Source organism: Sinocyclocheilus anshuiensis, unplaced genomic scaffold (assembly GCF_001515605.1).
Source record: "Sinocyclocheilus anshuiensis isolate Anshui unplaced genomic scaffold, SAMN03320099.WGS_v1.1 scaffold144, whole genome shotgun sequence".
In the NCBI taxonomy this organism is placed as follows: domain Eukaryota; kingdom Metazoa; phylum Chordata; class Actinopteri; order Cypriniformes; family Cyprinidae; genus Sinocyclocheilus; species Sinocyclocheilus anshuiensis.
This window is the reverse complement of record NW_015555720.1, coordinates 55375-79500: the sequence shown is the minus strand read 5'-3', so window position 1 is coordinate 79500 and position 24126 is coordinate 55375. Positions and strand designations below refer to the sequence as shown.

Below are 24126 nucleotides of genomic sequence, written 5' to 3'. Positions count from 1 at the left end.
ATAATATAATATAATATAATATAATATAATATAATATAATAATGTTTGTGTGTGTTGCATAAATCTAGCCCATTTTATAGAGGTTTGTGCATCCAACAACAAACCAGTATTTGCTAATGTGATAAAAACAAAAACAAACTAAATTCAAGATTCTCTCAAAACAAAAAGAAAAAAGACGAAAATACTGATAAACAATACATTTCGTAGTGTACAAGAACTGCTATTTCTAAATATTACACACCTCAATATTATACAACATTTGTGGCTCTTCCTTTGCAGGGAGCTGGAGTTGCCATCTGTGTCTGCGCCAGCTAAAGGAAAAAGCGTCCGCCTACATCACGCTAACCTAATCTCCGTCCCTACTTCACCATAGCAGTCTCATCCTACTCTATCCCATCATCACAGATCCAAAGAGACTCCCCCAGCATCCACCAGAAGAGAACATGTTTCATCTGCCCATTGCCTGCATGGTGACTGCAAGGAAAACGTAGGGTGCGATTAACATTTTTGTATGTCAGTTGGGACTCGAGCAGACCTTTCCTCAACAGTCCCTCCAAAGAGTTCTTTCCTTCATGGATCAGAGAGGTCTTCTTCTTGTTTGACTCCATCTTATGGTGGTTAGACAAGTAGTGCCAAACGGTTTGTCTATTTTTTAAATACTGTAACAAATGTATTGTTCATTGATACTTAATGTTAGTCAGTGCATTAACTAATGTTACCTAATGGGACCTTATTATAAATTGTTACCAAAAATACTAATAAACAATAATAAGAAATCTAACCATCTTATGGTGGTTAGACAAGTAGTGCCAAACGGTTTGTCGCTGAGGAGACATTTTGCACGAGTCTGAGGGGAGGGGGGGGGGCGTGTCAGTGGGAGGAGTCTCTGTGACACCATTACATGACGCACCAACTGCAAAAGAGACGAGTGCCACATGATCTCACCGCAGTTTTCGGTTGGTTTAGCTCTGGTGAGAGATGGTATCAGCGTGCCATTGATTCTTCGCGGTATATTCTTCAGGAGCAGACACCAGCACGTAATGAGATCATGTTTAGTCATTCAATTTGGCCTTATTCTAGCTGTAATTAGACTTCTGTTGTAGAGATGAATGAATTCTTCAATAATTAATATCCCTTGAAGGTACAACTTTTGGTTCTTGCAACACATCACAGTAAAATAAAAAAAAAGGTGATATATCACTAGCATAGTTTGCGTTAAAAGGAATATTCCTGGTTTGATACAAGTTAATCGACAGCCTTTGTGGAATAATTTCGATTACCACAATACTGGTCCCTTATTTTCCTTAGAGTGAGGTAGAGGTTGGGATCTACAGGACTCAATGCAATCTTATAAAAAAAAAAAAAAGAAGATAATTATGACTTTTATCTCAAAACTCAGTCTTTATTTTCTCAGAATTTCGAGTTTATATCTCACAGTTCTGACGCACATCAGTCCCGCAATTCTGACTCAAAAAAGTCTGAATTGTGATATATAAACTCGAAATTAATGTGTACATTTTTTTTATTCCATGGATGAAATAAGATTCCATAAATATAAACATTGTTCCGCACACACCCGCTCGTAGCAATCAAAACGCTAAATAAAATTGCATTTATTTTTTATTTTGTGGCAGAAATAAGTTTTCATAGATATGTGCGTGAAAAGCGGAAGAAAGAAATGACTCGTGGGGTAAAATATAAATGTCAAGTTAATCAATTTTGTTAGTTTTTATGAAATAGGCACAACAAAAAATAAACAATTTATAGGTGAAGGCTCGGATATTCTCAATGTTTTTCTTTTTTATGCGACAATTCCATTGCCTGCTGCGACAATTGCAACAAGTTGTTAACATACAACACACACAAGTCTGGCACTTGAGATCTGTGAGCGCTGTGTGTGTGTGGGAATTGGAAAAAATAGGCTATGACACTGGAACGAGACTGAAAAATCTGCGGGCTTTTGCAGACACGAGCGGGACAAAACATGAAGTTGTAGGCGTTAACAGGACAAAATATAACATATTTCTGTGGGAGCAGGATTGAACAATCCATCCCACCCAGACCTCTACAGTTCACAAGCACTAAATTTCGTCACTCAAAATGAATCTACTTGATTTCAGATTATGGAAGATCTGTTTATATGAACCCTAAATGCTTCAATCCGATTCACATATTTGTTTACATGTGCATTATATATATTCCATACAGAAATTCAGCACATATGTGAGGCCCAGTTGCTGCGTATGAGAAAGCTACTGCCTTAATGTCATTTCAATACGATTGATGGAGTTGTTTACATGAAGGCTTTTCAGTCTGATTGAGCCATCAGTCATCAGTCAGTTTTTAAATGGATTACTTGAGTACATTTAAACCTAGTGAGGCACTTACAATGGCAAACTGTGTTAAAATACTAAAAACAGTTAATGAAGTATAGCCAGAAGACACAAACAGTATGTGTTAACATGATTTCAGTGCGAAAAAAACACTTACTGACCTTTTCTGTGAAGTTATGTCCAATTTTGTAACTTTGTTGCCATGGCAACATCAGCCTACAACAACCATAAAAAAAGATGAGAGTTTTAACAGACATTTTAACTGCAAAATTAATGTACGTGTTTTTATAATATTGTAAGTTTGACATTTGTGCTTTTAAATTCTCCAAAAATTGTCCCCATTATATGCCTCTTCATTCTTGCACATTTTTTAAAAAGAAAACGGGGACCAGTAGAAATGATTTTTTTGTGGGAATCAACGTAACTTGTATTGATTCTGGAAAATTCTAGAATATCAGTCACTTCTAGGGAAGTCTTAATGCTGCAAACTGTTTTCATATATATAGATCCCTTTATTAGGAAGGTCTGAGGTGCATGTCTATCAACCAGAGTCAAATTTGCTCTGTGTGAAAAAAGAAAAGAAAGAAAAGTAGATTTCAATCATTTTTCTTCCAACATGATCCCCACCTTCTCTTCCTATTCTGAACAAGCCACCATAAAATTCCCTCTCAGCCAGGGCGTGTTTCTAAGAGTGTATATTTATCGGGCAACGTCTGTCCTTGTTTTAAAAACAGGGCGTTAAATGTTCGATTGTTCTCTTTTTTATGATGACTTGCTTGCATGTTGTAATAGTATCGTTTTTAAATCATTCAAGGACAAAAAATCGAAGAAAGCACACTTAATCTGCAATAATGTTTTTGTGTTTGTGACCCTCTCTGGGGAAGTTGCGTCTGTATGTATGTGCGCTTTAAAACTCTTGTGGAACTTTTAACCTGTAAACGGCAGAATGCTAGTGGGCGGAGACTACAGTGGGCGGGGTGTTTTGAAAAAGTGGGAGGGGTTTGTGACATTCTGACGATTTCAGATGCCATCGATTTTGATTTCCTGGACAAACTGAAGACCAGCTTTGGAGACTGTTTTTTTCCCGGTCTCTTTGGAGGGGCATTTTTCCTTTTCTGTGACAAGAAAATTGTGCGCCTCTTTTGTAAAATGAGCTCTTTACTATAAGTCTGCTTTGTGTTCTGAGACTTGCTACTGCAGCCTGCTTAAAAAAAGAAAAAAATGTCAAGCTAAATCCAGAGGAGTGTTACGGGGACGGCAGCATGTGTGTGCGATTGTGCTGAGGTGACTGTTTTGAACCCAAAGTCCCCTCTTATCCGTGGCCTAACTGAAAAGACTGCCTGCCATTTTCTCTACACCGAGTCCTTGAGCTTTACGTTGCGAGACGTTTGCTGTAAATAGATAAGTGCTCTGTCTTTCCAGAATCAGTCCATGCTATAGACTCAAGTGAAATGTTCCATGTGCTGTAATGCATCAAAATGTGAAAACAGCCTTTTCTACGCTGTCAGTGGAATATTAATCCATGTTATTGGGTTATTTCTATTTTTGTATCATTTTCCAGTTTATGGTTTTAATGAGCACTACGCCATTGGTAACTCTGATGCCAGATATGTAAATCTTTTCGATTCTTTTTAAAAGAGTTGTAGAAATGTTTCGTCTTCAGTAGAAATAATCTTGATTTCACATTTTGATATATCAACTTCTCTGTTCAGCCAACCCCTCGTTGTTCTTTTTTGTACGTATTACTATTTTGCACAGTCTGTGTGATTTTATTGGATGAGGGCACTATTAGAGAGTTTTGAGAATAAAATCAAAGCAATTTACACCCAAGATGAAATTACAGACACATTTTGCATGTGCTGATATTGATTACACACAATAATTACACATGGAATGTGTTGATTCTTTCCCTCTCAGTTCCTGAAGCCAAAACACTGTGGCTCTGTGGCGTTTTCAAAGCATTGCTATGTTTGTATGAGCAGCCCAGCATAGCAACACTGGCTCAACCAATAGCAAGAGTTTGGAGGCGGAGCTGTCTGTATGTGTGACCAATGGCAGATGGAAGGGCTGGTTAAAGTGTTTTGAAAACCTTTTTTGCAATTTTTGCAATTCTATTCAGTGCCGCAGAAATGACACATTTAACTTTTAACAGTATTAAGGGGGAAAAATATTATGATTTGTCTGCCTTGGTGAGATTTTTGGTTAGAAACTAACCTTCATGTTCTGTAGTATTTTCAAATGATTGTCATGCTAAAAGAGGGGCTGTGATTGGTTTGTATGAAAATACGTTTTAGTCCGCAGGCCTTTATTGATGAGGGGTGGAGTCATAATGATGTGATTGTATTCTTAGTAATGTGAGAGTACGAGTGGCATTATGTGGGATGAGGGATTATGGGTACACAACGCTAAACCAGATTGTTAAAATGGTGGGCAACTACATTTCCGTTTCAACATGGACCACTGTGTCCTCTCTCTGTCCAGCTTCGTTTGAGATCTGTGCTCTTTTTGTCTTTATTCTGTCTCGCTGATTTTGCAGGGTCTTCTCTACCTGTGTATTGTTGTGCTGTGATTTTCGCTTGCAGTTTTCCCCCCACAAACACACACACACAAAAGATACTCTTGTGCGAGAGGACGTGTGAGTGTTTTCCTATCTTGTAACTGTCCATAGAAAAATAAAACAGACGTATGGAGAAAAGAAGCGTGTTCTGACTCAGGACTGAGTTGTACATTTGTTTTCATTGAACTTGAAATGGGTGCTCCTCGTGGAACTGAGCGGCTCTGATCACTGCTGCTCAGTGATCCATTTTAAAGAATGTCCTTTCTTTTATTTCTGTCCATTTTGACAAGCAGGAAATAAAAAAATGTACCATTATCTGATTTTGTCTTCTGTGATGTTTCCAGTGAAGCAGCGCTGAAATACAAAATGTAACTTTATTCAGCAACAGAGGATATATGTGTCTTTTTTTGGTTGTGTTTTAAATCAAAGATTCAATTTGATTTGGATCTTTTGGAACAATTACAAAAGTAGTTCAGCTAATAATGAAAACACTCATTTTGACGAATGCACTGGTTGCTATTTTTCATCCATTTACAATGAATAGGAACTGGAGCTTTCAAGCTTCAAAAGGGACAAATGTACCATAAAAGTATCATAAAAGTATGATTAGGTCAAATGATTAGTGCACTATAGTCTCCTACACTCTCAGAAAAATGTAGGCTACTGTCACTGGGGCGATAAAAGCTAAAAGGTATATCTTTGTACCTTATTTACTCCTAAATGTTGGGCCTTTATTTTAGCCTACATGTACATATTAATACGTTAAACGTACATATAAAAGTACTATTAAAACTTGTAGGCACATTGCTTAGATTATTTTGTTATTTCACAATTAATTTATAATGAAAATAATTAACAACGAATGTGATTATCGATTAAACGAGTCTGTGCACTGTGCACAAACACATCCCATTTACAGTACTAATTAATGCTTCTATGAAAAAAAAAAACGTATCTGTAAAATGAGTAAAGAGAACTTCTCAAGGAAAAGTACATGAAACTAAACATGAGGATATACTTTATACTTGATACGCGCTTACAGATATTGCTGTTTACTACATTTTTCTCAGCACATAACTTATACTTTACTGTTGTATCTTCATCTGCACGTTAGAAAATCACTCAGTTATTTCCATTTTGTATAAAGAGGATTGTCGTCCAGCAAGGAATCTCGGTTAAACTTCACATGACTTGAATGATCGAAGTGCGCCGGCGATAAAAAGTTGATCTAGTTCACATATTTATACATGTTGGAAGGGAATTACCTGTTTAAGCTATTGCTCAGCATTAGCTTATTAGGTTTACTTTGAAATTTTGTTAATTAACTCTTTCCCCGCCATTGACGAGTTATCTCGTCTTTTACACGAAAACGCTTCCCCGCCAAAGACGAGATTTTACGGCTTTTCGTGTTTTCACTGTTATACACTCGGGGGCACTATTACACATCTCCTGAATGAGTACAAAACCTCCCGAACAAACACACACATGAACAGGACGGAGCAACGAGTGATCTCTTATGTAAACAGATGCATATGAAAAATAATGCGATCATCAGCAATAGACAGCATATAAATGAAAACTGCATAATGTTACGGAGTAAAATGTTGATCCAGGAAGTGGAATATGTCTGTGCAAGCTTTGGAGGTGTTGATGGAAGCGATTTACTGGATTTATGCTTTGATAATCATACTGAATATTATCCAGATGTAGTTTTTGATAAAAATGTGATTTCCTCACCTTTTTGCTCAAAATTATGCATTTTTATGAAACCTAGGCCCTACTTATATTCAAGTGTTGATAAAAAAAAGAATGCTTTAAACTAGAATAAAACTGATTTTTTTTGTTTAAAGGTAGAGGCTCTGATCTTTATTTTGGTGTATTGCATATTCAAAGATTCATACAGAAAAATATACTGAAGGCCATCAAATTTTAGTGAAAATCATCAAAATCGATAGCGGTGGCTGGCAACTTTTTTCCAAAATGCTGGCGGGGAAAGAGTTTGTAATCTGTCTCTAAATGTTTGTATCTCAGGGGATACGTTGCCCTTTTAGGGGTAAAAATCAAGATATAAAAACAGACTGTGATTTTGTGGCTTGTGTTTTAGAAAATCAAATCTTTTTGTGATCTTGACAAAACACATATCGTTGAAAACGTCTGACAGTCAAGGTTCCATATTTGGTGACTGTTTTGTAATAGAAGTGATATTGTGACAGAAATTGATTAATTTGTGACAGAAAACTGCATCAAAAAATCAATACAGTTAGTGTTTATTTTTGGTATAGTGCCCAAATAAAATCTCACGAAGCACAATTTTTGTGATATCAACTTCAAATTTGGAACATAACTTGGTTAGACATATGGCTATAAATGTACATTTATTTATATGGCTATGGCTCAAATATAAGAGTCAAGTTTTAAAAAGAAAAAAAATAATGAAATTGTATTATTTGAGTCCCAATAAGATCGAAAATAGCAATAATTTAATTTCTGATGTCTCCTTATGGCTTTGCACTTTTTAGGGTTAAATGGTAAGCAATCAACTTTTTTTTTTTTTGCATACATAGATACATTGACTATTTGTTTTCATAACCATCAAATTGCAATGAGTATTATTTTAAATAATATTTATTAGATTTCTTTTATCAGATTAATTGACATTACATTAATCGATTATAAAACTTCTCGTTGGCTGCAGCCCCAATTTTATGAATATTTCACAAAGCAATAGACAGAGGTTTTTCAATGATACTATTACTGCAAACTTGTCTCAGGCCTAACAGAAACCCCACAGCCCTTGAAAAAGTGCAGAAAAGAGCTGTTACTCATTTCATATGCGAAGAGTGTGTGCAACTAGACGTCTTAAAGGCACAGCAGTGAAAAACGGCCTGTTAAATTCTAAGAGGGACATAAAAGCGGTGAAAATGAAACATACGTCTTGGTGCAAAATAGCCTTGACTAAATTTCAGACCTTAGGTCGAAAAAGTGTAGCACTTTTAATACTTACAAACAAATTGGTCAACATATGCTTCCTCCGCTAGTGCATGAAAACTGACTGGCTGCAACCATTTTAAAACTGTTTGTGGGATAAAATAAGGCTCTTTTTTTTTTCTCTCTCTCTCTCTCTCTCTCTCCTACAGCTAGAACATTACATCTTGATAAATGACATGCAATCTAGCAGACACGCTGTACTGTAAAGCTGTGCTTTTAATTGGAAGAGTGAATTGTAAAACAGGTATTTGCACCTTCTGCCTGCCTGTTGTGGAGAAACACAGTTAAATAACCAGTAATCAGTCTATTTGTGCCACACTTTTTACATTTTGTTTTAATTATTTAGTCTCAATCCAGAGTTAAAAAAAGGAAAAAAAAAAAAAGTAAAGTACACTTTCCTTTTCCAAACACAATTCCAATATGCCTGTCCTTTCCATGCTAGCTTGACTTTTACCAAACCCCAAAATTTCAACCCGTTTGCACTAAAATCAGAATTCTGTCCATAACATTCAGTTCTAAATCAAAAATGTCTTGTGTTCTGCTGCATTATTTGTGCATATTTGTTTGAGTTTGTGTATGCATGTGTGTGTTTGTGTGTGTGTGTGGGGGGCGGGATTGGAGACTCCAAGCCAATTACCACATCCACCAGACAGCCTCAGACTGCCTGCTTTCCTTCCAATAAGAGCACGGTTGCAAAGAGCTGGGGCCTGAGGTGGTTGCCATGGCAACTCAGGGGCTGCTTGCATGGCGGATGATGCTGGGGTGATGGATTACATTAATGGGATGGGGTGTGCAGGGAGGGAGGGGTGAGTGGAGAGAACTCATGCATAAATATATTGGAAATGTATGAATACATCTGAAATGCATAGACTTAAAGGACACAGAGGAGGAGAGTGGATGGAAGATGTTTGAATTTGGCCCGTTCCACACCTTTGCACTGCCACGGGTCTGAAAATCACAGATATGTAGCTTTTTAAAGGTACATTATCTCAAAGAGTTTCTTTTGAAACCATTTCATAAAGGTATGTGATACTGGACTTAAACCAACTTGTGTGATGGTAATATGTCAGATTTAACTGTTTAAAACATCTATTTAAATAATATGTAATAATATACTTTATATGAAACTCGCACATTTCTTCAGATGGCTTTACTGAATGATGAACTGTTAATGTTTCAGCATGACTGTCAGATGTATGATCAATTTTATTTTCTTTCATCGTAGCCTAATTATTTTTAGATTTACTTTAGTAGCGTTATATCATAAAATCAATAGGTTAAGATAATTTAAGTACAAATATATATAGGATGAGGAAAATATGGATACAAATCTTAATACAAAATATACAATTCTACAGCTGTTCTTATTTTTCTAGCTTTTTATATATTCTGTAGGAATCTGAGGCCCAGAGACCTGCTGAGTTCTAATGGCACATGAATTCTGTCACTATTCTGCCATCTAGTGTTAGTTAACTCTGGAAAGATGACTCAGACACAACCTGTATATCGACAATTTGCAAATATGTTTTGGACAATAGTATGAGAGTATGGCAGCTGATCTTAACAGACTTCTTAATAAACCAACAAAAACCTGTCGCTTTACTGAACAAAAAGCCAAAGACAATCACTATTTTGACATGCACTAAATAGCATAAACCTGAAATTAATGCTGGATTTAGCTCAAGGGTTTATATATTTATTTATTTGTTTGTTTGTCACTTAATTGCAGTATGCAGTATATTCGGGTTGTGTCTTTATACCTACATATACATCTATCTATCTGTCTATCTGTCTGCCTGTCTGTCTCTCTCTCTCTCTATATATATATATAATATATATGTAAAAATGAAGGTAAATATAAATAAAAACAACAACAACAACAAAATATAAAAAGTAACTAAGTAACGTAATTAGTTACTTTTTTATGGAGTAATGCAATATTGTAATGCATTACTTTTAAAAGTAACTTTCCCCAACACTGTATATATATATATATATATATATATATATATATAGTCTTTTTAGTGATAGTTTCAATTCCGTTTTACTCTTTAAATTTGGCTGAAAACTGATAAAAGGGTGTTTAATGCCAGATTTCAGCTTGTCACAAAAGTTGTTCAGTGAACTATGCTTTGCAATAACTGTGAAAATTGCATTTTTAGCCAAAACGATACACAGAAACTGATTTTAAAATATAATAATATAGTAGAATAAAATATAGTAAAATAAAATTATAATAATACAATGAAATATTACCCAGAGAGATATTCACTGGAGTTTAAAAACATAAACAACAAAATTCTAGTTCCAATATTGTAGAAATAAAGGGCTAACTTTGAGATTTTTATGTCGTTGTTTTGCTGACTATGATGTTTTGCTAGTTGCAAACTGCTGCAAAAAAAGCTGTTGCAGCAGAACCCAGACATCTATTTGGGAGGAAAACAGGCTCTGAATGAAGACAACACAAACTCAGGATTTAACCGTGGACACTTGAACCCCAATGGACATCATGCAGGTAAACAGCTAATGAAGTATTTCATTGTGCCTTCACTCCTGCTAACATTTTTAGGGATTGAGGTCATAGTTTCAGATAGATCAGATGACATTCAGCATTATTACGTTTATCGCCAAAGTGAGAAGCTAGTACTGTGGACACTTAGGGATAATATAGATTTAAAATGAGGCTTCCTGAAGTAAAAATATCCTTAAATCACCTCAGAAGTGAATGATTTTTTTTCTGTTTTTTTCCCGTTTTCACTCTCTTTTAGTTCCAAGTCGTAATGCCACCTTTACCCTGACCAATGTGGTGCCTCAAAACTCAACACTGAATCAGAACGCTTGGAACAAACATGAGTCTAAACTGACCAGCTTGTTCAATGCAAACTGTCATCAGGCTTATGTACTGGTTGGTGCAATTCCTTCCTCTAACTGGATCATCAAGAACAGTGTCAAAAGAGTCAACATCCCAGAGTACACCTGGAACGCTTACTGCTGCGTCACTCAAAATGGCCGCCCTATCCTAAGTGGTGCTGCAACTGCCCTAAACACAGAGCTGAATGTTGTTGTAGAACGCACCTTAGATGAGATGGTCGACTTCCTTCAGCAATTTTCTGATGCACCGGTGAATGAGCTATTCAACGTCAATGCAAATCTTAGGCGAACACATTCACATGAATTTATTAAATCTCTTGAGTATTACCAACAGGGCTTAATTCTGTATTTTCAAATCACATCAACATTATGCACCATTCAGAGTCTTTTAAAATGCTATATATGGTTTATTCTCTTGGATAAAAAAGGCAAATACACCAATACAAAATACCATGCCATACTGTTAATTGCAGTGCACACAGTTTTTAGTATTTATGAAATGTATACTATATGTCGTGCATGTAAAATGCATGCTTTTTACATGCATGTTCTGATTCTGTTTAACCTTAGCCCACTAGCCTATAGCCACCTTTGGTTAATATCAAGTGCTCTGAACATTTTATAACTTTACACTGACATGAATCAATTGCACATCTAGGTACTTATAAGAAATGTTAATTTCCATGACATTCCAGGCAAGCATATATCAATTTTATACTTAATATTACCCATTAGCTACATTAAAGCCCCGTTCACACCAAGAACGATAACTATAAAGATAACGATATTAGCGTCCACACCAGCGAACGATATCGTCTGTTTATTCTAAGCGCACATGCGTCTGCCGCTTTAAATTCTTGAGCTCGTTACAGCAGGATGGATTCTGATTGGCTGTCAGTGTTTTATCGTTCATCAGCTGGAAAAAAATAGTTTTGAAAGTGATCACAACGATATCGTTCCTCTGTATCGTTATCGTTATGGTTGTGGTGTGAACTATGCTATTCTTTAATATTGAGAACGATTTTTAGAACTATATCTTCGTCGTTATCTTTATAGTTATCGTGCTTGGTGTGAACGGGCCTTAAAACTTGCACTGTACATTTTAAAAGCTATCTAAGATGTTCCTATGCATACTGGACCATAGGATGGTCATTCCATTCAGGGAGATGAGAGATCTTCTCTTGTGTGCTGGGCTGGATGGGCCAACCCCACGCTTTGAAGAAAGGGCAAAGATTCATGTTGACCACTTTGGAGAAGGTCTCAGCATATAGATTCATCTTGCCTGCATTGCCATTTGGCACTCCATTCATATCATGGTAGGCAGTAAAAACTTTCTTGAAAGCATCCCAGCCAAATTTTTCCTGAAGCTGGAAAAAAATTTGATGTGATGGAAGATGAGAAAAAATAGGTATAAATATATTATTTTATATTGACACAATTATATCTTTCATAATAATTATATAAACAAATATAACATTTTATGCTGTCTGTTCGCACCTGCATGTATGTCTCGAGTGCTGTCCACATACTCCAGCTTTTTAAATCCTTACCGCCACTGCAATACATCTTGGTACGAGCCTGACGGTTTTCTAGAGTCATGGCTGGATGAGCATTTGACCTATTTAAACCCAGAACTTCCTCATGTATGTACACTGACCACAGGTTGCAAGTGCACTCAGTGGTGTGTGGAGGGAACTCCCAAACTCCACGCTGTTGGTTATGACCCAGCTCGTGAATGGATCCCCACATGCCACTTTTATAGGCTCCCTGTACATTTACTAGAGCTGGGGCAGAGGTGGAGTGCATCATGATAGGGTATCCAGCATGCATGAAACCTGCAAGGGGAAAAGGGGGAACATTGTTATCACCAGGACAGTGTGAGTGTAATTAATATTAATAGCATGATTCTGTTGTAATAGTGATGCTTCTTTATTCTAACAAAGATACTGAGAGTATTTAATAGTACCACCAACCATGAGAGATCTGAACATCTGCAACAAACCGCTCCTTGCGGGGGAACTTGGCAGGCCTTGCTGCCAGGTCAGCTATGCTTCTCATTATGGTGTCCCAAAGTTTAGCCACCTCGTCAGGGCGGTCCAGATTCCTTATATATTCTGATTCTAATGTCATGATGATGTTCTCAAACTCAAGCTCCGCCCAGGGGGCGGGTGCCTGACGGATCCTGTCCACCCAGTCAGTAACACTGGTCTCTCCTAAGGGAGGAAACAAGTTTGTGTTGAAAAATTTTACCAAACAATGTTAAATGTTCTGAATAGAAACCTCACTGTGATGCTAATTCAAAATTCTTACCAGACTTGAAGTATGGAGCCTGTACTGAGACCTGCACGACAATTTCCACCCCATCCACTTTGCTTTGAGGAGGTGCTATTAGATAGATGAGCCCCCCCCATAGATTGCAGACTTGGACCATCTCTGTGCCCAAAGGGAATCGCTCATGGACCACGGGAGCACGTTTCAGAACGTTTGCTCCACCAATATTATCTGTTTGGCAACCAAGCTGCACCTGCATAAAGTGTTATCCCCTCATGTTAATAACATGCTCTCGAAGCCTATGAGCAATAAAGTTGTATCTATCATGACAAGTATACTATATGCAGCAACTATTCCTTGATTGGATACATGTGTAGACTTGATTCATCACCTGCCAGTTTTTCCCAACGATCTCTGGAGGTACTGCTATGTACGTCTTCATACCAGGAGAAAGATATAACCCTGTGCTTATCCATTCTTCACAAGCTGAAACAAGTAATTACATTCTTATTTTATAGTGTTCAAGTATTTTGAAACTTAAACAAGGAATAATATTTAGTGGGAAAACTTTCGTACCTCCAGTGCTGGCAGTGATCCGAACTCTTGCATTAGACACAGTTGGCAAGTTAGGTCTGTCCTTAATGATGTATGGAAGAAGGGCATCAGGATCGGGTGACACCTTGTATACCTCAGTCCCAACATGGAGCATCAGGTAGTCTTTGGCACTTTGAACAGGGCAGTTACCACACACTTGTGGAACACCTACCTCCTTCACTATGTCACTAAGAAGACCTACCATTGAAGTATAGGCGGCACTGTCATGAGATCGCATGCGAAGGTAACTGGCACAGTCGTTGCCCAGCTGTTTCAAGCAGCTCTGTTCTTGATTAGTCAGTTCTTGCCCAAGGCTTACATGTTCAGCAAACCGATGCAGCATACTACGAAAGTGGTACCCCTCTTTACAACTATGCTCAATTTCTGGGGCTTTGTATAACCCTCCACCCAAGGTGCTGCCCAAGAGACACAATCCCATCTTATTAAGAATGTGATTTCCTGGATAATCAGTCATCACATTGCAGCCGCAGTGAGTCTGGGCCCAATACCAGGCATGACCCCCAATCATAAGACCACCGCCTTCAGCAACAAATTCTTGGATCTCTGCACATTGGGCATCACTGTATGAAGTGCAAACATAGACGCTTAGATCTTCTTTAAAACCAGTCAACTGGCAATCTAAACCAGATTTGCTCAGTACTGTGTGGGCTGCCTTTAGGTTGGGTAGAATCCCAATAACACCCTTGCGACCCTCGTCAAGCCACTTGATAGCGTTGATCAGGAAAGTGGACAGAGATTCCCGTCCCATGAAGCCTTCATGTGATAACAGGATTACGCGACCTTGTCCATAATAGGCACCAGCAATGAATGCTTTTCCAGCTGGAGTGACTGCAATAGGAAATGCTAATGGTCCGTGCACCATCACCTCAGATGCTATAGCCCCACCTTGGACATCAAACTCAGACACACCTTCTAGCAGGAACTGTAGGTCATCTTTAAAGTCCTTGCCTATACTGAAAAGTAACAATTGAAAACAGCTGATGAAATGTTTGTTTTCTTACAGAATGGGTAAAAAAAGTAAGAATGTCTGCTGAACTTACGATACAGCAAGCCAACTAGAAGGGATGTTTCTTGGAACAGGAAAGATGCCAACTTCTCCTTGGTGTTCCGAGAAGTAAATTCCTGCAACACTGCACACTTTGTTTCCTGGGAAGTTCCTTATAGTGTTTTCTTGCGGGTGGGCAGCAGCCCAACTCCAGGCCTGGCCAGCAATGATCAAGCCACCCCCAGCTTTGATGAAAGCTATCAGATCCTTTGCACAGTTCTCAACACTGCAAGCATCTGTGATATATATAGCTATTCCATTCCGAAAGTCTCCTAGCTCTGTCTTGATAGGGCAGTATTTCAAGTTTTCAGCTACTGAACGTAAACTCTTCTGAATCCCTACAATGCCAGCATCACCGGTACATGGCATGAGCCACATAAGGGCATTCTCTATCAGGCCAGGGAAGTGTGTTAGGTATTGCTCATGTCCCAACACCACCACACGTCCCTGACCGTAATGAGATGCAGCCATCAGCACCTGACCTCTTGGATTCATGGCAAGTGGAAAGGCATGTTCACCTATTAGTACAAGATCACTGGGCACTGCTTTCCCTTCAAAATCAAGCTCTTGCAGCCCATACATGATAGTGTAGTAATCTTGTTCACATGCCATGGTGGATTAGCTCTGTTTAGCAAGTCAGTTCAAAACAATCACTCTCAATGTATAGTCAGTTTTACAGGGTAAGAGCACTGGGTTTGTTCAACCAGAGCTTGTGAAGTAAATTGATACAGACTGGTTTTCAGTCCTACACAAAGACAAAAAAAAGTGAGAAAAAAAATCAAGTTGCATAAACTTATAAACAAAAATTTTTGCAACTGTAAAGAGGTTTTTCATGAATTACATTTCTTAACATATTATACAAAAATCTGAAATTATTCAAATCACAATTTCAAAACATATCCTTTCCCAATTATGACTACATATGTAAAAATTGCAACTTCATATCGCACAATTGAAACTTGGTGTCTCATAATTTTTTCATACTTTATTCTAAATAGAGCATTCATTATGTACACACTCACCTTCATCTGGAGATACCAAACAAACTGTTCAGATGACTTTCTCGCTTTGCTATGTGTAACTACTGTGAGAATGTGTTTGTGGATATGACTATAGCTCACCTATTTAAGAGCACACCCAACGAGCACGCCCATAAATACACCTTTTTCATGTTGTTTGTTCATCCAGAAACCACCATCGACCACTCCCTCTACAGTATTTGACATTTTTAAAGCTATTTAGATCTTATATAATGCATAACTTTTGCCCTGATTAAAGGTCTAGAGGAGTCAATGCCAGCTGTCAATAGTGAGAACCAGTCAGCAGTAGCAGTAGTTTGTGGAATCATAGTATTATTTCACAGACAACTGCATATTGTGTGATAGACAAAGACTCTTTTAGCTTTAAACTACGTATCTGTCTAGTCAGAGGAACGAATTAGTACAAAATGGCAATGATTTAACTAAAACAATGGAATGAATTAATAAAATGTGGCCATGAAGTTGTGAGAATGTAATCTTGATTCATGGCCACGATATCAGTTTTTTCTTCTGGATGTTATGTGCGGGGCTCCATAGCTTTGAGACAAAAACATATGGCAGTTTAAACTAAACTATACTGCATTATGCAGCGTAAATAAACTATGTTTACCAAGACATAATTATTAGCAGAATGTCCTATCGCATGATAATACTTATGTAAACTGGAGATTTGTCATCTAACAGACATAAACAAAAACTGCATAGACATACAATTATTTTGTCTGTACACTTTGTACTGTCTGTCTGTCTGCATGTAGTTTTCCGCTGGTAGTGACTTAAGATCACAGTTTTACAGTAGTAAATTAATAACTGCATTAACTGTGGCATGGCAGAAACTACAGTAACCACGGTGACTTCCAATGACATGAGAACCAAACAATGGATGTCGCTGTTCCACATCGGAGATATTTACGTGTCGGACCAGAAAAGCGTGTACAACAACTGAACCACAAGAAGTTAATCAATGTAAAGTTTTAAACTGGTAAGCGCTGTTTAGATTTTGTATGTCGTTTTAGTAAAATCATGGTGATTTGATTGAAATATAATTTTGACGGAGTCTGTAGATACACGCAGACTGCGCAGGTTGTAACTTAAGAGATAGTTTGAGCCTATATTTGAGCCAACCGGTTTCAAAGTCCGACTGAGTTCATTATCTTTATAAAAGAAACACTAAAGGACGTATTAAAACTAAGTTAACGTAGAGAGCTATTGAGTTACGTTACGAGTCAGTTAAGTTATTTGCTTAAATATTCGTAATTAGCTCATATAGCAAATGTACGGAAGCATGGTAACTTAGCATTTAGTCAGGCTATTTGAATCTGAATTGTACTATATTTCTTACTGTAACTTCTCCTCCTGTAGTCCAGTTGTTGTCTTCTGCGAATGGAGATGCAGTGCACACTAGTAAGTGTGAATGGAGCTCGGGTGGAGCTGGAAGATGGTCGAGCTTTAATGTTAGGTCGAGGCCCTGAAACCAGAATCACAGACAAGAAGTGCTCAAGGCATCAGGGTGAGTTTTTAGATCACACCCATCCTAGTAATGCAAGCGTTGTACGTGTCGCGTTTGTTTCTGTTCATAAAGAATAACGGGAGTGCGTCTCTTCTTGACAGTCAAAATTGTGGCCAACTATGCGAAACAGGAAGTTCTGGTTACGCAGGTAAAACAAAGCAAAACAACAACGTTGTATGTTACAGTTTACTGAGAGAGTCCATTTTATTAATAGCAGTGTTTTGAAAGCATTTTCTAATACTTAAATATACAAAAGCATAATAGAGTACAAACCATCCTATGTTTCCACAGCTCGGGCCCAACCCTTCTTCCCTGGACGGTCAGTGTTTGGGACGTGGCGAGTCTGGATGTTTGACAGCTGGTTGCACACTGCACCTGGTCAATCAGTCCCACCCGTTTACTGTGGAATTTGTTGGGAATTCAAATGAAAAGTCCTCCTCTCCTCAGAAGAAAGGAAAAGCAGCAAATGAAAGCAGAGACAGACAGAAAAGCTCAAATGATGGGTCAGGCCCCAAAAGGAGCATCCAGGATTATTTTTCTAAATCCCCTAAAAAGGTATCAAGTGTGTTGAGGCAAGTTGGAGCAAAACTCTACAGGACACCGGCCCTCCAGGACCGAGTTTGGACACCCCTGATCTAGACTAATGGAACTGTTTGGGAAACTATTTAAAATAATTTTACACTAGTGTTCAGAAGTTTGGGGTTAATAATTAATACATTTATTCTGCAAGAATGCATTCAGTTTATTAAACGCAACAGTAAAGAGATTACCAAAAATGACAAAAAAAATTCTATTTTAAATAAATGCTGTTCTTCTGAACATTCTATTAATCAGAATAAAACAATAATATGTTGTTTAAGCCACATGATTTAGATTTTTTCCCCCAAGACTGTTTTTGTTAGGTCACCTTTCCAAATTGAACTTGTAATCACATTTCTTCTACATCAACAATCAACAGCCAATTTTTGGCTCCATTTTTATAAGTTAAGTAGAGTTTGATGATAATAGATAAACTTTATGTATTATATATATGAAGAATTCATTGGCATTTATTGGCAAAAACAGGTAACTCCAATCAAGAATTTGAATGATTGAATTTGAAGAAATGTTTTTTTATCCTGCATTCCAATTAATATCAATCAAACTTCAGTTGGGTTGTTTTGATTAAATAATAATAACTAAAAAATACAGCTAACTAATACAATAAAACACAATAACAACATGATAACACAATTAAAAACATGATTTATGAAAATTAATAAAAACGTAGTGATCTGTTTGTGCAAATAAACTCTTCATATATATTTTTATTCTCTCTGAATTTTTATAGGTGTCGTTGTGTGGGTGTATTACTGCAGTTATTTATTTTTTGTGGAATTGCTTATAACAATATGATTGAATTTATGCTTTAGGAACAGTAGTTTTTATGTGTTTTGAAGAGATCAACACAGCTATGGTTTATGTAGAAGGCAAGAAACATTGGATAGAAACAGTACTGAAGAATAAATAACTTAAACGTTTAGGAGTTTCTAAATATATAAATGTATGAATTGTAAACGTATTAATAGTGGAAAATTAATACTTTTTAATAAAACCTTTTTTTAACCAATTATTGTCAAATTATTTTTAGTTAATTGAAATAAAACAGTTTTGAGAGTTTTGCATTAGAAATATTGCCTCGGCAACAAACTGATATAATCTATGTTTAGGTTGAAGTATAAAAATTACTGAACTAAAACTGAAATTTAAATTAAAGCTTAATACAAATCTGTATTAAATAATAAAAATGACAAAAGCACATGACAGAATTATTAAAACTTAAATTAACTGAAACCTGAAAATATAAAAATGTAATTAAAAATGTTAATAAATACTACACAATTATATATATATATATATATATATATATATATAAAAAATACTAAAATAACACTGCTTGACTCTTAGGCGACAAAACGACCTCACAGCGCAGAGGATGATGTCCCTCCCACGAAACGAGGGTGTGGTGGTGATGATGATGATGATGATGATGAAGGTGATGAGACCTCAGCTGAAGAAAAGCTTAAGCAGTTACAAGCACTTGCACAGAAAGGGTGTGATAAGCTGGACTCACCATCAGTCAAAGCCACTGTTCCATCTTCCACTTGTTCTCACTGGCAACAAATCAGCAGCCTTCTGCTGTTCACTGCAGCAGGGGTTCCAGATAGCTCCAAAGTAAGACATTACTTACAGGAACTGCATATTTTTAGTATTTTATCAGTAACACCATTATGCTTCTAGGATATTTTATGCGTTAATTTCTGATTGAGATTGCAGGGTTCGACATCGACGGCTGCATTATCACCACAAAGTCTGGAAAAGTATTTCCCACAAGTCCAGATGACTGGAGGTGAATCTTGTTGAAGAACTTGCTATACACTGCAGCTATTTGTTGTGTCTCATGTGATTTTTTTTTCTTTACTTTTGTTTAGGATTCTCTTCCCAGAGATTCAGCCCAGACTGGCCAGTCTTTTGAAGAAAGGATACAAGGTGCTTTTTAATCTGCTATTATTTTATGTTGAACTGAATTTGCAGCATTAATACTTGTATAGCTGTTTTTGCTTTAGTAGCACAAGCACCTTCATTGTATTTGTCTCTTTTTAGGTGGTGTTTTTCACCAATCAGATGGGTATTTCTAGAGGCAAGCTCAGACCGGAGGTGTTCAAGTCAAAGGTTGAGGATATTCTACAGACACTGCAGTTGCCCATCCAGGTGAATGACACGTTGACTATTTTACATACAGTACTGTTTATACGTTTGGGGTTGGTAAGATTTCGAAAATGATTTTGAAGGACGTCTTTTAAGCTCACCAAGGTAGCATTTATTATAATGTAAAATAAGTGTTTTCTGTTTGAATATATTTCAAATTGTAATTTATTTCTGTGATGCAAAGCTGAATTTTTAACTGCCATTACTCCAGTCTTCAGTATCACATGATCCTTCAGAAATCATTCTAATATGCTGCTCAAAAAATTAAGTGTTGAAAACTGCATAACATTTTTATGGAAACCATGTGGAAACTGTTTTTCCAGGATTCGTTGGTGAATAGAAAGGGAACAGCATTAAAAAAAAAAGTATTTATTTTATTTGGGTAACAATATAAATGTCCTTACTGTCTCTTTTGATTAATTTAATGCGTTCTTGCTGAACAAAAGTATTATTTCTTTCCAAAAATGACATTTTACTGACCCCAAACTTTTAAACGGTGGTGTAATTTTGTGTAGATTAAATTTCTAAAATTTATATCTTTATGAATGTGAATGCATTATTATTATTATTATTATTATTATTTTTTAGGTATTTGCTTCCACAGCCCCTGGTATATACAGGAAGCCAGTTATTGGGATGTGGGAACATCTGTGTGAGAAGGTGAATCACTCTTGTGGTTATTTGTAGGATTTGTATATGAAAGGAATTGCATAATTGAGTTGTATGATTTGTTTTACATTACGTACAGCAAGCAGCAGGTTTGGTTAGAGTGTCCTGTGTATATGAAGGCATTGTTGTGTTTTTGCAGGTGAATGGAGGAGTGACTGTAGATGTGTCACAGAGCTTCTATGTAGGAGGTGAGCTCAGTCAGGTTCTTTCAAGTGGTTGTGATTAGCGTTCTTGAGACATTTGAGATTTGGCGTAAAATTATTGATGCTAAAAATGATTATTTTGGCAGCTTTTTATAGTTACTATTATTTATTTTTTCAAAGATTCATAATCTATTGACTAGCACTGAATCTTCAACCAATTTGTATTATTTGTTTTACTTTTTTATATTAATACTAAAAGAATATGTAGTCAAAAACCTTGTTTTAATAACAAATTTACAGCACATGGTGCAAAATGACCCATAACATGCCAGATTTCTATGCTCAGTCAGGGTTTTCTCTTGTGTACAGATGCAGCAGGACGTCCCGCTAACTGGGCACCAGGAAAGAAGAAGAAAGACTTCTCCTGCAGTGACAGACTGGTAATCAAATTAATTGCAGTCTTCATTACAAGTTATACAGAATGACTTACTGTCAGTGAGAGTTAATGATTTTATATTTATTTGTATTTATGTAAATCATGTGCAATACCGTTACTCTGTCTTGACCACAAGGGGGCATGGTAGTGCTTTCTTGCTCCATTTTGGTATAACAAAAAAGAAAGGTTTTACAGGCTTATGACAAAATACATATATATTTTTCATCTGCTATTTTTCTTCACTCTCTCTACAGTTTGCCCTCAACATTGGTCTTCAGTTTCACACACCAGAGGAATACTTCTTGGGCTGGAAGCCCGCTCAGTTCAACTTGCCAGAATTGGATCCTGTAAACAATGGGTTTTTTTTTTAACTTACATGTTTTATACCTTTACACTTCATTTAAAATTTGACGTCAACATTTAAAAAATTTTTTTTTTAAAGAAATTAATGCTTTTATTCAACAAAGATGCATTAAATTGATCACAAGTAAGAGTAAAGACATTTCTAATGTTACAAAAAATGTATATTTCAAATAAATGTTGTTCTTTTGAACTTTCTATTCAACAGAGAATCCTAAAAAAAACGTCATGGTCTCCACAAAAATATTAAGCAGCGCAACTATTTTCAATATTGATTTATTTACAATAAATATTTATTGAGCAGCTAATCGGCATATTAGAATGATTTCTGAAGGATCATTTGACACTGAACTGAAAATTCAGTTTTGTCATCGCAGGAGTAAATTACCATTTAAAATATATTAAATTAGAAAAACTGTTATTTTAAAATGTAATAATATTGAACAATATTTCTAGTTTTACTGTATTTTTGATTAAATAAATGCAGACTTGGTGAGACTTCTTTCAAAAAAATGAAAACAAAAAGTCTTGGCAACCTCAGACTTTTGAACAGTAGTGCACCAAGCATCTGTAATAATTTTTGTGTGTTTTTATCTCCTTGTCCAGAGGAAATTAGATTCTAAAAGACATCTTTACGATCCTCCAGATGCCTCCCTCACAGCCACCAAGCAGGAAGTCATTGTAGCAGTGGGATTTCCTGGATGTAAGTGGTTTTTCAGTTTTTCTCCTTCCAGGTGACAGCCTTCCTAGTTTTTTTAGTGACATATCCCCTTTTTTTATTTTATTTTGCAGCAGGCAAATCAACGTTCTTCCAGACACACATCATTCCTCAGGGCTACGCGTATGTGAACAGGGTAAGTTATGTTATCTACCACAACTGAGAACCCAGACACAAGAAGTAGATCTCCAAGAGCAGGATATTAAGTGTATCTGGTTTAGAAGCTTTGGAGGAAAACATCTTAAATGTGTATAATGATTTGTTTTAATTGTCTGTGCTCATGAACTCTAGGACATACTTGGCTCCTGGCAGCAGTGCGTTTCAACCTGTGAACGCGCTCTAAAGGAAGGCCGAAGCGTTGCAGTGGACAACACTAACCCTGACCCTGAGTCTAGAAAAAGGTGCCTACCTCTATTTCCAAAAATCTTTCTCTTTTTGACTAAAACAGCACCATCAATGATTTTCTCCACAGATATATAGATGTCAGTCAAAGCGCTGGAGTTCCCTGCAGGTGTTTCAACTTCACAGCGAGTCTGGAACAAGCAAAGCACAACAACAGGGTATTTGGGTCTTCACTGCAGTTATTTCACAGTGTGCAATATGTACATTAAATATTAAAGTCTATATAATGTTACACTTTGTTGAACTTCTTGCATGGAAAATCTGTATTCTGAACCAATTTTAACATCAAAATACACAGTTAGGAATTGATCTGATTTGTTTTTTGCTGGTTTTAGTTTCGTGAGATGGTTCCTTCTGCCATCAAGCATGTTCCTGTCAATGACATGGTAATTCACAGCTACAAGTGAGTCGACAGCAGCAAGCTAAGCTTTTTCTATTGAACCAGATATTTTTGCTGGGAAATCACCATCTTTCTTGTTTAACTCCCACAAGTCCATTGGTTTCTGACTGTCTTTCTTGTTCTCTGTAGGAAAAAGTTTGTGGCACCCAGTTTGTCTGAGGGCTTCTCTGAAATCCTGCAGATTAATTTTGTGCCGAGTTTCAGTGAAAAAAGATCAGAGTTCCTCTTCAGGCAGTTCTCTGAGGGCTAAGCGTGAAGTTGAGCAAAAAAAATAATAAAGAAAAAAGGCCTACCGACTAAAATTGACAATTCGTTTAGTCTTTTTACCTTGCAATAAGAGGAAATCAGAAGAATTCTAGAACAATTGACAATACAACACTTATTTAAATGTGTGTTATACTGTCTCTTCCACTTGGGTTTACACCTGTCTTTAATTAGTTACTTTTTAAATGTGTTGTTGGGGAAACTTATTCATACCTGCTAACATTTACCTGCTGTTATGAAGACTGACTTATTAAACAGGTTTCATAAATTGAGGAAACAATTGCTTGTTTCAGATTGTGTCAGACTGAATAAATACAATTAACAATGTCAATATTTTCCAGCGTTCTTTGGTTTTCTTGTCTGTAAAATAAGACTTTATAGGTTAAATTCATAGGCTCAGATTTATAGGATCATATTTTGAATGTTGTGCTTGTTTGCTTTATTTCTGGAGTCCCAGCTTAATGCTTTCTTTCTTTCTTTCTTTGGTGATAGGCACACAAAAAGTGAACTTGAAAAAGTTACGAAGTGTGGCAATTTATAGGTCCTTATCAGTTTTTTCCTATTGCAAAGTTTCTTAAACATTATTGAGTAATTATGACGAGACATCATCAGGCATGAGTTCACATTAAGTGAAATGTGGTGTAATACAGCAGTTCATAAACTGACACAAACGTCTCCTTCATTGTAAGATTCAAAAATTAAAAAAATCTAAATCATTCAATAAATTGTCAATTACATACAAACCTAGCAGGTGCA

At 36.6% G+C, this 24126-nt stretch overlaps 4 protein-coding genes across 7 annotated transcripts in view; 3 read left to right on the top strand and 1 right to left on the bottom strand.

Moving 5' to 3' along the window:
• Positions 1 to 611, top strand: part of LOC107672425 (zinc finger protein neuro-d4-like) — a 55796-nt gene extending 55185 nt beyond the window's left edge. For both annotated transcript variants that reach the window (XM_016465612.1, XM_016465615.1), the window contains exon 12: positions 280 to 611. In XM_016465612.1, the coding sequence (XP_016321098.1) occupies positions 280 to 350 (71 nt within the window). In that variant the 3' untranslated portion in view covers positions 351 to 611. The remainder of the gene's footprint in view (positions 1 to 279) is intronic.
• An 8011-nt stretch (positions 612 to 8622) lies between these two features.
• Positions 8623 to 11141, top strand: LOC107672362 (endonuclease domain-containing 1 protein). The gene is made up of 4 exons (XM_016465521.1): positions 8623 to 8684; positions 10260 to 10393; positions 10647 to 11034; positions 11132 to 11141. The coding sequence occupies exons 1-4, from the start codon at positions 8623 to 8625 to the stop codon at positions 11139 to 11141; spliced, it is 594 nt and encodes a 197-aa protein (XP_016321007.1).
• zgc:162193 (TRPM8 channel-associated factor homolog) lies at positions 11040 to 17580 on the bottom strand. Of its 3 annotated transcripts, none has more exons than XM_016465547.1 (9): positions 17504 to 17580; positions 14676 to 15425; positions 13597 to 14588; positions 13412 to 13506; positions 13060 to 13273; positions 12723 to 12962; positions 12247 to 12584; positions 11836 to 12116; positions 11040 to 11494 (listed from the first exon to the last, which is right to left on the bottom strand). In XM_016465547.1, exons 2-8 carry the CDS (start codon positions 15290 to 15292, stop codon positions 11874 to 11876), a joined length of 2739 nt encoding a protein of 912 aa, XP_016321033.1. In that variant the 5' UTR covers positions 15293 to 15425; positions 17504 to 17580; the 3' UTR covers positions 11040 to 11494; positions 11836 to 11873. The 3 variants fall into 3 exon arrangements, with proteins under 3 accessions (XP_016321033.1, XP_016321032.1, XP_016321034.1); XM_016465546.1 differs by lacking the exon at positions 17504 to 17580 and adding an exon at positions 17063 to 17142; XM_016465548.1 differs by lacking the exon at positions 17504 to 17580 and adding an exon at positions 15703 to 15780.
• On the top strand, positions 16609 to 23381 carry LOC107672387 (bifunctional polynucleotide phosphatase/kinase-like). The gene is made up of 18 exons (XM_016465549.1): positions 16609 to 16702; positions 17083 to 17230; positions 17332 to 17378; positions 17522 to 17785; positions 19178 to 19444; positions 19540 to 19619; positions 19702 to 19759; positions 19874 to 19981; positions 20567 to 20638; positions 20787 to 20835; positions 21160 to 21230; positions 21481 to 21573; positions 22193 to 22289; positions 22379 to 22440; positions 22596 to 22705; positions 22777 to 22864; positions 23042 to 23109; positions 23236 to 23381. The coding sequence occupies exons 2-18, from the start codon at positions 17104 to 17106 to the stop codon at positions 23354 to 23356; spliced, it is 1782 nt and encodes a 593-aa protein (XP_016321035.1). The 5' UTR covers positions 16609 to 16702; positions 17083 to 17103; the 3' UTR covers positions 23357 to 23381.
• The last annotated feature ends 745 nt before the right edge of the window (positions 23382 to 24126 follow it).

Bases quoted from the DNA above. Each gene is read 5' to 3' on its own strand.
- LOC107672362 (XM_016465521.1), top strand. From the start codon at position 8,623: ATGGCGGATGATGCTGGGGTGATGGATTACATTAATGGGATGGGGTGT. The intron at 8,685-10,259 runs GTGAGTGGAGAG...ATGTTTTGCTAG, and splicing joins GGGTGTGCAGGGAGGGAGGG to TTGCAAACTGCTGCAAAAAA. The intron at 10,394-10,646 runs GTAAACAGCTAA...ACTCTCTTTTAG, and splicing joins CCCCAATGGACATCATGCAG to TTCCAAGTCGTAATGCCACC.
- zgc:162193 (XM_016465547.1), bottom strand. From the start codon at position 15,292: ATGGCATGTGAACAAGATTACTACACTATCATGTATGGGCTGCAAGAG. The intron at 14,589-14,675 runs GTAAGTTCAGCA...GTTACTTTTCAG, and splicing joins TCTAGTTGGCTTGCTGTATC to TATAGGCAAGGACTTTAAAG. The intron at 13,507-13,596 runs GTACGAAAGTTT...TACTTGTTTCAG, and splicing joins GATCACTGCCAGCACTGGAG to CTTGTGAAGAATGGATAAGC.
- LOC107672387 (XM_016465549.1), top strand. From the start codon at position 17,104: ATGGAGATGCAGTGCACACTAGTAAGTGTGAATGGAGCTCGGGTGGAG. The intron at 19,620-19,701 runs GTGAATCTTGTT...ACTTTTGTTTAG, and splicing joins ACAAGTCCAGATGACTGGAG to GATTCTCTTCCCAGAGATTC. The intron at 20,639-20,786 runs GTGAATCACTCT...GTGTTTTTGCAG, and splicing joins GGGAACATCTGTGTGAGAAG to GTGAATGGAGGAGTGACTGT.